We start from the raw sequence: 14316 nt of genomic DNA, 5'->3' as shown, positions 1-14316 counted from the left end.
CTGGATGATAATTGCTAGCATTTTTCTGTTACAATTGCAGTTTTGTACAATTACAGTAATGTACAACATTATTGAACCATGGTAATTTTACCTGTCAGGATGAAACTGTTTCATCATGACTTTAAAATATATATATATATATATATATATATATATATATATATATATATATATACATATACACCCATCATTTTGATGTCTCTTCTGTAATTATTATGTTAACTAATATAAATAGGTAGTCCATCGTTTGTTTCCAAGAAATATTTTAAATGAATATAACTCTCTTTAATTGGCACATCTAATGAAAAACAGCATTTATTCAAAGAGTATGCGAACAACTACTTTCTAATGAACTATGTAAGCTTCAAATGTATGAATATTTACTTACCCACAATTCCTAATGCAATGTAACCCAGGATGACAACAACGAAGATCCCACAGCACAGTACATCTGTGCAATGCCTAAAGACAGAATATATCAAAATTACAAATGACACCAACAATATAGTTGTGGCCCAAAGCAAATGTCTTTTTTGGCACAGTATAGGTACAGAGTGCATTAGCTCAGCACCCATCCACTGGCTATCCAATTGTTACTCTTTCCCCAAATTTCATTTCCAAAGCCACCTGTTTGCTTTCAGCCAATAGTTTTCATCACAAAAATAACCATCCAAGACATCAATGAAGTATTTATTGTGGACAATGAAGTATTTATTGTGAACTGTCAAACTTCAATGTGCCTGGTCCTAGAAAAGAGTCATCAAGGATTTGTTTACAGAAATCCATGGGCTATTTATGGGTTCAGGCACTACTCCATGCTAATACAAATCACTGTGCCCACAGCAGCTGACTTCATTATCATTATGTGGAATTCTTCCATGGATGGTGAATGTTTTTCTGTTTCCTTTACAATAATCAAATCTAAAATTCTGTATCTTTCAAATTGGAAGAAAAAATGGTAGCTTATGGTAAGGTAGTTATGAGCATGATGTCCTGAACCAAAAACTAATATTATCAAAGATTTAAAAATGGTTGTTACCATTTGAAGATCATAAAAATTGAATATCAAGAGGCAATGGCAATTATAATAAATTTAGCAACTCTTTAGAGATAACTGGTGAACTGTCAGCTAAGAGGAATAAAATATTCTCCTTCTCTGAATTGGCATGAGAGTTTGTTAGGAAAGATGTTACTGATGTGCTTACTATGCCATATAGAACAGCTGCAAGTGCACTAAAATTGAGATGATATATGGCCCCTGTGCATCATATGAATAATCTCACAGTAATGTCATCTGATAGTCACTTAATGCATGAAACGGAATCTTCATTTTTGAGCAATAATGGGTCATAATTTATGTACTGTATGTGACCTGAAGGTAGTATGTTCCTTTCTTAATAATCAAGGAAAGATGTTTCAGCTAGATCACTTTGATTACAAGATTGGCTAGGATATTAAGTGTTATACAGGGATTTTGATTCAAATCTTTTGAATCCCTCAGCATTCATTTCCCAGTCTTGGGAGACCTTCCAAACAACTTCTTATGTATTGTGAGTACCTGTAACCAGGACTATTTGTGCATCTGGAAATACCCTGCTCTGTTTGGATACTAGATATATTAAATTATAATGATAGAAAGTTATATTGCCAGTCAAGCCAGAGAGTTAACTCAACTAGGCTAAGTCAATATTTGTCTAACCTACAATCTATTACCAAAACATGTATATTTAAGTTGTTGTCAAGCAGAGTTTGCATATGCATACGCAATATGTAATAACTGCTAAAATGCCATTTTCATGCATGAAATAGTTACTGAAGATCAAACTTCACAGGAAGCATTTTCATAGCTTTTCAGAGCACTTTCAAAAATATTTTTTTCAATCAATCCAATTCTCATGTCAAGCTATGAACCATTGGGTAAGAAAGATTGGATGAGGTAATGGCATATGATCAAGTCCCTATTTACTGTTACCTGCAGAGGAAATATGATCTCTCAATAAGGCTCTGACAGAATAGCACATTCACACAGTTCACTAATCATGCTAAAACCATATTTAAGGTAAATCCACATGGTAGAAAAAGAAATATTATGTCATCAGAGTTACTGGTGAAGCAAACAAATAAGCCAGGAAAACTGACAACAGGTATGAAAGTAGAAAGGGTGACAATACAAACTGGAAAGGGTGAACAGTACCATTACATTGTCTAAGCTACTCAATACACTAATTCTCTATATGCCTAAAAATAATATTTTACATGGTATTGTATCAAACTAAAACATTTTATAGAGCTGTATTTTGACCCATTTTCTCTTCATTTTAATATTTCTTCCATTCTGAGAATTTCATTTTAAACTCAAGAATGAATTATGAAAGCAGTATAAATAACATTACAGAGATCTTGCACAGAAATGATATTCAACCACCAGCCAGTCAGAATATATTCAAGGTAGTGAAATCACAGTCATTGCTAAACTGAGAAAATCGTTCTCAGGCTCAAAATAAAAATGGCAGAGTTCAAATAGCTACAACCTTTGAGAAGTAAACTTTATAGATAGCAGAAAAAAGAAATTCTGATAAACATTTTCTTAGAATTTGGCCCTTGACAATTATCCCCACCTTTTGCAAAGGGTACTTTCAGCAAAATATGCAATTTTTAATTAACATTAATTTCTCTTAAATCAGATAAACAGAATGTGCATAGTAATGGAAGTTGAATCCTAAGAATTTTAGCACAGTTATCACTGAGCAGCACTGTGCAATGCCAGATTCTCAGAAATGAAAAATAGTCAAGTATCAAAATGTTACAGGTACAGGCCAATGTGGTAGCCAACAGAATCTCTGGTAAAGAAAATCTATACACTACTGAAACTCTCATTGTGTTTATCTGTTTGTTTGTACCCTAAAGTTAGCCCAAATGGTGTATTATACCAGAACAATTTTTGAACCAAGGTACTTAAAATCCGCTAACTTAAAGAATGTGTAAAAAATCCGGGACCCATTAGTCCTGCGGAATTGAAATTTCCACTATGTTCAGACCACTTTTATTTGCAAAGTTGTGTCCACTGCAGATCCCCGCAGTCACATGATTATGATTTCCAACATTCTCTGCCAGCTTCCCACAAGCAAAGTCAATGGGGAAGCTGGCAAGAAGTCAGAAGTCACTCCCACTGCTTTTTTGCCCACCCATGGTCATCCTGTTTATCTGTTTAGGTAAGTAAATATTGACTTGTTATTGAAGTTTGTTTGCCATTACAATTATTTTTCTATTTATGAAATATACTCTTCTGAGATAATTATGGGACTGTCCAGCATTGGGGTAAAAAATATACGGTCAGCCTAAAATTTAATGTTCATTCTGGCACATCAGACTGCACTACCTTCTCTCAAAGGATGACCCCAACAGGTCACAGGGTTGTCTAGTATTAACTAAATGCAGTTTACTTTCTTGGGCCATTTACCTGTAGCTGTATAGACATGCCTTAACTGGAAAAGGTACTTACTATTCAAAAAATGGGTTCAGAAATACAGTGGTACCTCTAGTTACGAACGCCCCTCCTTACGAATTTTTTGAGATACGACCAGCTCTGGCCCCAAAAATTTACCTCTACTTGCGAACTCCGCCTCGAGTTACGAACCGGATCCACAGCCATTTTCCCTGCTGCCACGTGGTCGCTGCTTCCTGTGGGCAAGATTGCGGTAGCAAGGAGACGTTCGGTGAGGCTTGTGGTGTTTTGTGGCGTTTGGAAGGTTTTTGGTGTGCTTGTCAGCATGGCTCCAAAGAAAATGCAGAGCAGGCTGGCAACTGACTTTAGACAGGTTTTTCCCCAGAACTGAGCCTGCAGCTAAGAGGCAAAGAAGAGAGGAAACCCCTGAAGGAGATCTCCCCAATGTCCCTTTGGAGGGGGACTCTCCCTCCAAACAATAACTGCCTCCCCACCCCATTCTCCCTCTTCATACTGTGCTGTACTGTACTTTTTCCATGTTTTTGAGGTTTAAAAATAAAATGCATATGTTTCAGAACTGTTTAGCCATATTTACATTGAACCTTATGGGGGAAATTTACCTCGGGGTGCGACCAAATTCGGAGGGCGGATTAGCTGTATTTACATTGAACCTTATGGGGAAATTTGCCTCATGGTGCGACCAAATTCGGAGGGCGGAACGGATTAACCGTATTTACATGGAACCTTATGGGAAACTTTACCTCGACTTGAGAGCAACTCGAGTTGCAACCAGAGTCACGGAACGGATTAAGTTCGTAACTAGAGGTACCACTGTACTGCCACTCTTTCATTAAATAGAGGAATACCTCACTACTATTTTGGTGTTTGACTAGTTTTTTTGTCCTCAGCCTATACTCTCCAGATGAACTGGACCTACAACCTTTATTGTATAAAGCCCTATTTGGTTTGGATCTTACCTATCTTTGAGACTACTTATCCCTTACAGTTTATGCCTGCCGAATCCAAAGGCACAGTGAAGACAATCCCTGCTTATCAAGAGATGCAACAAGAGAAAGCCAACAAGAGATATTCTCTGTGAGGATTCCCCATCTCCAAAACAGCTTGATCCCTAAGGCAACTCCCATTCTCATGGCCTTCTGGAAGCTCATAAAAACATGGTTGTTAGGGAAGGTCTTTTGAACTTGAGAGATGTAGATTTCCTGGGGCCAAGAATGTTATTTCTTTGTCTATGTTTAATTGTATTATTAACTGTAATTATATACTGCATTGTTGGTACTGTTGCATTGGCTTTGCCAGCAGCTGTTGCTTTTGTGCACTACTTAGTGTCAGGTGACTGGAGCAGTTTATAAATTAGTAGCATAAATAAGAAATAATCCATAACTAGTACTACTGATAGCTATACAAAATGAAATTCAGTGCATCTGTTGATGGGGCACTAGTTTGTAAATGATATAGTGTCTCTTCAACGGTTCACACATGAATTTGATGTGATTTTGATGCTGTTACTAGGAAGCAGCATTCTTTCCTTAAGATTATGAACAATGCTACAGTCTTTTAATATTTAAGGCAAAGATCTGAATCATGCTCACTCAAATACTGTTGACCTAAGCAGTTTTCCTTTTCAAAATAGTGCATTTTAAATACTACAACAGTAAATAAAAGATGTCTTGAGCAAAGAAACTAGATGAAGAAAATTAGTGGAGTGCAGTATTTCAGTAATGTTTCTTTTTAAATTATAAAATTACATAGCATGGGAAGAGGTTTATGATCAAACAGTCTGGTACAGTTTGCATCAGACATACTTCAGTGAGTATTTTCTTTATTTTCTGGGCTTTTATTTGGGTATCACAAAACATTTGGGTTGACAGACACAATAAAGATTCTGTTGTTTTCCTATACAAGCAAATGGAAAATATAAAAAAGAGAGAAACAAAAGAAAATAACAAAACCTACATTGTTACCATAATCTGCAATAATATTGACCAAACTTTCCATTGCATTGGAGAACAAGTTCAAAATTGGAAGAAAATACATAGCATCAATCCCAGCTTGTAAATTTGGGGTTACATTATCTTTACAAAGTTGAAGAAATGCACAGCACATATACTTTATTCCAAACTTAATTCCATTGTATTTGAGGGCAAATTTCTTCATCAGGGAACTACTGCTATAAAAACATTTAAGAAATGGATGTGCTATTCTCCTGCCAATGGTCTGTCCTTGAAGTGCATTGGGACTGTTTGGAATAAAGTATATATATACCATATTTCTTTATTTTCCATCCCTTTAGCTTGGTGTACAGATAGTCCTCATCTTAATGACCATTCATTTAGTGACCATTTGAAGTTATGATGGCACTAAAAGCTACTTATGACCAGTCCTCACACTTATGACCATCACAGGGCCTCTGTGGTCACAAATGGAAAAGAAAGTTAAAGACTCATTTTTGTTTTATTATAGAAACATCACAGAATTATTGTACTAAGTATTTTTAGCAACTAAAATTACATTGAGGCATTCAGAATTATTAGAACAAGCTGAATATTTAAAATGTATCAATCAGAATTATTGGCAATTGGGAGAGAAAGCTGGAAAGTTATTGGTTTACCAGCTGAAACAACAAAACTTCATATCAGGAATTTGAGCTAAGGATAGTTACATACTGAGACAAAATCTATTACCAGTATTTTTAATTTTTATACTCAATTATATAAACTGGAGATATTTTTGGTGAAATATTGAAATGTAAGAAATCTCTCAAGAATACAAAAAGAAACTGGTGCAACCATAATCATTAAAAGAATTTACAATCTAATGTATGAAATTGGGGAAACTGATGGCTTTCCAGTTGAATGGTATAGAACTTTATTACAGTAGAGTTGTTGGCACCAATTTTATTTATTTATTTATTTTACTTTATTTTATAAATGTAGAGGCTGTTTGACTCTGGATGTCTTATAATTTAAAAAGTAAGAACAACATGATAACAGAAAAAGAATTCATAAGCAGCCTGAAGACATACATTTAAACAAAAACAAAAACACAGCAAGGCCTCACTCATCAATCTGCTCCAAGGTCTGGGAGAATAGCCAAGTCTTCAGTAGTTTTCTGAACATTATTAGGGTGGGAGCTATCCCCAACTATTTATTAGAAGATATAATGAATCATTTAGTCATACTACATCCCCTCCTTCATTCTATGAGGTTTGTATCACATAATATTATAGCCTGAGAAAAATCCTACCAATGTACATATTACCGACCAGTATCACTGCTTAATGTGGATGCCAAAATATTAAGCACAACATTAGACAGGAGATTACAGAATGTAAGATTGTCTATAATAAACTATGTAAGATTATCTATAATTTATAATTCATGCATCTCAGTCTGGATTTATTAAAAAAAAAACAGAGAGGCATCTGATTATAATCTTGATGATTATTTTGAACAAAATCACAAATAAGTTAGAATCTGCTATTTTAAATTTGTTAGATGCTGAAAAGGCTGTTGATATAGTCCAGACTGAATTTTATGATGTATGTCATAAGAAGACACAGGTTCCGCTATCTTTTATTCGTTGGATTATAATTTGGAATCTTTACCATGCAAGTAGAGTCATTACAAGTATATTTGTTTCTCAACCCATGAAGCTATATTGTAGCACCTGTTAAGGATGTCCCCATCTCATCTAATCTTTAACTTGGTTTTTGAGTCTTTAGTTTCTTTCACTAGACAAGTCCAATCTGCTACCTCTAGGCTAGGAGCTAAATGATCTGTAGACCATGAAAAGAAACTTTATAATCTGTTCAGACTCTGTTAAATACTTAAGTTTATATATATTTCTAATAACTTCAATAGATATAAACTGGTGGTTGAGGCTTCCATTAGCCTGTGGGGTAAGATCAACATAATCAAAATAAGTACAGGTAGTCCTTGGGTTATAACAGCAATTGGGACTGGAATTGCTATTGCTAAAGCAATGTGGTTGTAGAGTGTGACATCACGTGATCACAGCACTTAGTCATGACAATCCTGGCAGTCCTGGTTGTAACCCCAAGATGCACGGGTCATTAAGTGGGAAGTGGTGGGAGTCCCACGTAAGGATTGTGGGAGTGCCACAGGGGGGTGGGGAGGCCGGGGAAGACTTGGGAGGCCCAGCAATGGCCATGCGTGCGAAGGCCGGGGGATGGAAGGCATGGTGGGTTGTGAGAGCAAGAAGATCAAGGGACTTAGCAGAGTGACTTGTGACCTTCTTTGTGGCTTCCCCATTGACTTTGCTTGTGGGAAGCTGGCAGGGAAGGTCACAAATGGTGATCATGGGACCACGGGATGCTGCAACCATCATAAGTGCAAACCGGTTGCTAAGCACCTGAATTGCGATCATGTGACCATGGAGGCGCTGCAGCAGCCAGAACTTCAAGGACCAGCCCTAAGTACTACTCGTTCAGCGCCCTCCTAACTTCAAATGATCATCGACTACCTGGATTACTTCGAGATTAATGTTTATTTTAAGAGGGATTCCAATGTTAATTCCTAATAGCTATTTTATACAGATAGATATAAATGTGTGACTTTGAAAACTTGGTAATAAATGCAAAAATTCAAATAATGTTTAAAGATCTGTGCTTCATTTTTGTTTTCTTCTGAGTGATAAAACTTTGGAAGTTGCTCAAAACAGATTTTGCTTCCAGAATATACTTAATTTCTGATCAAATTCAAGGGAAAGGCTGCATTTTATCACTTAAAGCACTGCTGTAATTTGTTTTAGATTTTGAATATCTTTAACCCATTGGAAAGTCTTTGCAACATATTCTATTTATGTTGAATATAATGCAAATTTTATCCACCCACCAAAGCTGCCTATCAGTACTTATATACAGTCAGTACCTTAACTATCATCTGCAGATGGAAGAGATTGTGTCCAACAATTCAGCTTTTAGTTACTAGTAGTATTAATATTAAACTCGTGTAGTAAGATTAATATAGGAAGCTTGAATTCTGTGTAAACCTTGCATGGTAAATTAAGATTAATTTCCCCATGGAGCATTGTACTGAACTGTAATAAATTCTAAAGTAGCAAAATGTTAGATCATACCATGTTGGTAATTGTATATTCTATATTTTGATAGTTGAATAATTCCTTGACATTCTAGTTCAGCTAAAAGGTGTTTGTATTATAAGTCCTAATCTAATAAGTAACATGTGGTTATGGCTTGATAGCATATGTTAAATGCATTTTGGTAGCTGAAAGAAACGTTTTTTCTGCTGGGCTTAAAGAAAAAAATCTATCCACAAGCTTGTCAGGAATCATAATTCAGGTTTTATGCATAGGTTATGCTTATTTTCTAGAGCCTCAAGGAAAACAAACAACCATATTATACTGTTTCAGGAGAATCAGTAAGAAAGAACCTTGGTTTTTACTGAAACCATATAGAGGCATATTTAAAGAAGATGGATTTATAGACATAATTATAATCATTGTATTAAAAAAATGACACGATGTTTGGGGCACTGTATTATTTAGGAAGGAAGGAAGGAAGGAGTAGCTGTAGGTATAGGTGTAAGAAATAGAACAATTAAAACAATAAAAGAACCATGAAAAATACTTACTCATTTATTTTTGTTCTTACTCCTTCACTTATTTTTGTATACTCCCATAATCTCCAAGCACTCCCAGTGATTAATATGATAAAAATATAAAACATATAACAATATAACAACCCACAAAAATCAGTAACTGCTTGCCAAAAAAAAAAAAAAAATAGAGATGGTGTCAATCTGATGAATCTCTATATACTCTCCCAAAGAACTCTATCTTAACCAATTTCTGGAATGCCTTCACGCTAGCTTAAATTCAGGAGGCAGGCTGTTCTATAAAATAAAGGCTATTATACCTTTTCTTTCCCATAAGTTATTGTTAGTAAAATGCTACAATGGCATTTTAAAAAAATGATATTTTTATATACTATAGTCATACCAAGAGTTATCTAAACTTCTTGGAAAGCAATAGCTTAATCTGCTTTCCCATGTGCCTGCTCTTCTCATTTGTGTTAACTGTTGGAAACACAAAGGCTAATCAGTAAAGTTGAGCTTATTTTACAAAGCTTAAGTATGAAAGCAGGGAAGATGATTGTTTCTTAACCTGTGAAATGAGAGTTCTTATTACTGTCCAACACATCAAGAAGTATAATTAAGAAAAGCAGAAGCCTTGTCACAGTCCCAGGAAAAATCAACATTCTGAATTGTTTCAACATTCCAGGTGGGAGAAAGAAGAAAATCACTGAATCATAGAGGCTTTGTGTGACTAAAAAAACAATATCCTGCAATGGATCAACTTAGAAGGGGTCTCTTTGGCCAACTAATTATAATTTTTAAAAAACTGATATCATCTTACAAGCTTGTTTTAAGTCTCTTGACGTTCACAGAGAGAAAATAAAGATGAATGAGTATAATAATAAACCTACAATAGGTGACTCTGGCTAACATAAAGGAGTGTTTATGTTGCAGTTCAACAATATGGTCAATGATGAGGGACACTTTGTTCTGTCGTTCAACATCTGAAAGGCCATAAGATCCTCATTCTCATGACCACAGCATGGCAGCACCTAGATGACTTTCAGTGATTTAAAAAATGCTACATAGAGTGAAATCTGGTTAGTGCTTCAATAGACCAACAAGAAACCCCAGACAAGGGCAAACGAATGAGTAGTCGTTTAAGATCCACTCCAGAGAGAGTCTTTACATTTATCTACCTGACAATCACAAGAAAGCACTACCACATTTAAAGGATTTTCAGAGTGTGATGCTTAGGAACACAGATCATCATCATCATCATCATCGGCTTTTTTTAGTGGTGGTTTGGATGATTTTATGATGCAGTTTTTAATGAAGCCTTAGCTCCTAAAACATAGAAGTATAACAGCTGTAACTTTCTTGTGAGAACATGATGGACTGTGTGTATGGGAGCAGTTGTGATCAGGTTTGCACTTCAAAACTATGACATAAGGAGTTAGCTATGTATGTTACCTGGTTTGGTGCCACTGGGTCTATAGACCCATCTTTCTTCTTTGCCACCTGCAATGGGAATAAAACCCTAGACTAGGAAAAGCTTGAGAACTTCTTTTCTAAGACCCAGGCTCAGAGCAGGGTCTTTCTCCTAATTAGCCTTTTGTCAATATTGATACCATTTGTTTATAGTCTTATTCCCAAGAGTAGAGCTAACATCTATTTTTTTTTTAAAGTTAGGTATTACTATGTGCAAGAATATTACATTTTTATATGGGTACCATTAATGCCATATGCAATATTTCTAATGAAAAGATAAATTCATTTGAAATAAAAGCAAATTCTCAAAGAGAAAGAGAGAAATATATCAAATATGTTTACATTTTGTTTTATTACATCTTTATTCAATAAATCACCCAGGAATAGAAATTTAAATCAAGCAAGGAAACAAACAAGAAGAGGGTTGCAGCAACAGCTGAATTGAAGCAAGGACCCAAGGCTAGTCCTAGGACTCCTTCTGTCAGGATTTTCTTTCTCATGGGAAAGGATTCATCCCGTTATCTTTACAACAATAACAAATAATATTTTGACTACAGAGATCATGTGAAAAACACCTGTTATTGTGTGTTGTGTATTGTGCTATTTACTGCCACCTATTGGCATGTGTATGCTAGTTACCCAGTGAGGGTGGCATAGAGCTATAATACAAGGAGAGGAAAATGTGCAGCCTCTCTGAGTAGTTGTTAGTTGTTTTAGTGTTAGTCACTATGTAGGTTTTATGGGCTACGTAGTTGTAACAAAGTACCAAGTAGTGTACCTCTTCTCTAAGAGTTTGTAGCTAGAGATTTTGTTAAGCTTGTGTTGCTAATAAGTCTTGGATGCTACATTACATGAGAAGATGTGTTTTTCTTTATATTTTGTATGATATTTGCATTTTATGGATTTTTGCATTTGTATCAATAAACACCAGTTAGTATATCTTCTCTGACTGGATTTCTTTGTGAAACAAGAAATGGACATTGCATTGTGTTTGCTTTCATGGCTAATATTTTCCTGGAGTTTTTGCTGCGCTCTGCACAAACAGGAGTGTTTGTGATTATCACTCTGCCCGACACCTTCATTCTTATTCTTTTGTATCTACCTCTGAAGAATATTCTAATACTTCAAAAAATTCCTACCGTAGCTGTTTAGATATTCTTTTATTCTCATAAAATCCCTGTTTGCCATATTATTTTTCACAATTATATTTGGCAGTGCCAAAAAACATGTGCCTTTAAGGATGAGTTTAGATCATCTTTATTTATTTACATTACAGGTGGTCCTCGTTTAGCAACTGCCTCATTTAGTGACCATTTGCAGTTACAACAGCGATAAAAAAGTAACTTTATGACCAATCCTCACATATGCAACCTTCGCAGTTCTGTAAAGCAAAGGAAAGCAGAAGTAAGATCATAAGCAAAGTTGCAGTTTCATGCAGCGACACTTTGATTAACAACCAAGTTGCTGATTCCGGTTATGGTTGCTAAATGAGGAATACCTGTATCCTTCTCTTATTCTGTTAATTATCCACACTTACCATCAGTAAATAACCATATTATTGTGCTATCATCATCTTCATTATGATCTCTGACTACACAAAATGTGAATATCCAGAAAGTCTAAGGTTTTCTCTAGATAGCCCCTCCGGCTTCAGCCATTCTTGAAAAATTTGCTACTGAGGCACTGATTTGAGTGCCTGTGGCTGTAAGTGATACAATTCCTCTCAAGCTAATTGCAAAATGTTTATCTGATTGGCCTCTTATGTCTGTGTTTCTAAAGTTATCTTGCAAATGAAGAATGATAAAGCTATTTGAAAAGTTCTGTTTTATGGATACCTGTATTGGTTTCTTTATTTGCATACTGTACACTGGCCATTCCTTTTAAATGCCTAAGAAGTGGAGTCACTCTATTACCACTGCAATTTACAACAAAGAGAAATGACTGATCTGACAAATTGTTGGTCCATCAGCTTTCCTAAGTACTATTAGCAAATTATATGTCAGTTATCAGCATGGGAAACTAAGTGATTGGTTGTCAAAATAAAGTGTTGGCAGAGGTGCAAGCAGGGTTTAAGGCAGGATGGTCAATGTTTGACCACTGCATTATATGGCATCATGTGGCAGAAAAGTAGTCTTGTGCCTTTGGGGCTGCCTTTATTGATTTAAATGTGGTGTTTTATTTCTAGAGAGATGCTATGGGCAAAATTGGCAGTCTCTACTATAGCTTGTCAGTTTACTTCATCTAATTATGATTCTACAGGAAAATGCTTTCATGCAGGGCATATGTGCACCTTCAGAGATCTCCTAGTTCTCCTATATTTCAATTTCAATATTAACTCTGTAACTCAAGTCTGGTCAAAAAATGAATTTTGAGTTATCTCCAAAGCTGACAAAGAAACTTTTCTAATGCTTTATTGGAAAAGAGCTTTTTCATAAAATCTTTATCCCAGTCAACTGAACATCTTCTCCATTCTGCACAGAATGACTTTCTTCTTGTCTAGATTCAGTGCTTTGCCATTTATGGTTTCAGAAAGGAGGTATAATTATATCCCTCAGGAAGGAGCATGTGTTTGTCCATTTGATCAAGCCTGTCACTCTACCTCTATGCTTTTGTTCATCCAGATGACCAGAATGCATTCTTTCTATTAGCTGATGTGTCTAAGAAATCAATAGAAGATTTGCTAAGTTCTGCTCAATTGCTATTGATGTAAGGCTTTATTTAGTCTAGTTCTGCCACTGTTAATTTGGAAGATATATATGCTGTCTAGACATGGAATAGTTTCTTTGTCTATTATACTGATCAAATAATTTTATCTTGTTCCTTTTTTATTTTATTTTTTTTACCTGACTATTGTGGACAGTTGATCTCTGACTTCAAAAAATACTATTACTACTAACAGTATTAACAATATTATCAACGATATTGTATTATCCTGTTCACTATTTGAACTCTGACTGCACAGAAGTACCCAAAACAAATTCAAAGAAGAGATGCACCACCACCAGAAGAACACCAAATAAAATATTAAAAAGGTGAATATTCAGAAAGGCTAAGGATTTTCTCCAGTAAGCTCCTGTCACTAGCAGAATGGCTTTTCGTCTTAAAATTGAGGAAGGGAGAACCCTTCCCCTCTTTCTCCCAGCTTTGTTTATTTTTGTGCGCTAAAGACCTGCTCTGGAGAACCATGGCAAAGATTTGAGTGCCTGTGGCTGCACAAAGGGTAAAATGATGAACAAGTTTCATTCTGTGAAGAGATTTCACTGAGATTAAAACAAAAAATCTATCCAAATGAAAAACACTAGGCTCATTCTCATGGGTCAATTCGGACAAATGTTTGCAATAGATATACAAAACAACTTTAAATAATCAAGTAGGATAATTATTATGGTCATTTTAAAATGTAATTGTCAAAGAAAACTGATATGATTTAACACCTATGTCCTTTACGTTTTTCTGTCATATTTTCCTAGATATCTAAGAATGCTATAAAAGAATGACTTATGGCTTTGATGATTAGAAGAGAGCTTTTCTTTTTGTAACCACAGAGTAAGAGGTAATTTTGTAATTGTACTTATATTTGCTGCAAAGAAAATCAGAAGCTACTTCTATTTCTTTTCATTCTTTTGTTCTGCACTTTTTGTCTTTGTCTTTTTTCTTTTTTCCTCTCTTCCTTTCTTTACTTTATATTAGTTCTTGTTAGTTTTTTCTTATTTTCAAAACTCTTAATAAAAAATTATTCAAGAAGGCTATAAAAGAAACAACTACATCAACATAGTATTTATTCATATTAATATAGTTTTTGCT

The 14316-nt window shown here is 35.1% G+C and overlaps 1 protein-coding gene across 8 annotated transcripts in view; it reads right to left on the bottom strand.

Moving 5' to 3' along the window:
* The window catches only part of SLC44A5 (solute carrier family 44 member 5), a 188721-nt gene that overhangs the window by 67160 nt on the left and 107245 nt on the right, over positions 1 to 14316 (bottom strand). For all 8 annotated transcript variants that reach the window (XR_015793458.1, XM_088128429.1, XM_088128430.1 and 5 more), the window contains exon 3: positions 389 to 462. Coding sequence is in view for 7 of the 8 variants with exons in the window: in XM_088128429.1 (XP_087984555.1) it covers positions 389 to 462 (74 nt within the window). In the remaining variant the exon portion in view is untranslated. The remainder of the gene's footprint in view (positions 1 to 388; positions 463 to 14316) is intronic.

This window comes from Python bivittatus, unplaced genomic scaffold (assembly GCF_059951505.1).
Source record: "Python bivittatus isolate LINGU-HERP-01145 unplaced genomic scaffold, Pbiv_v1 ctg000700_np1212, whole genome shotgun sequence".
In the NCBI taxonomy this organism is placed as follows: Eukaryota; Metazoa; Chordata; class Lepidosauria; order Squamata; family Pythonidae; genus Python; species Python bivittatus.
The sequence above is the reverse complement of the archived record's forward strand: the minus strand, read 5'-3'. Positions and strand labels throughout refer to the sequence as shown.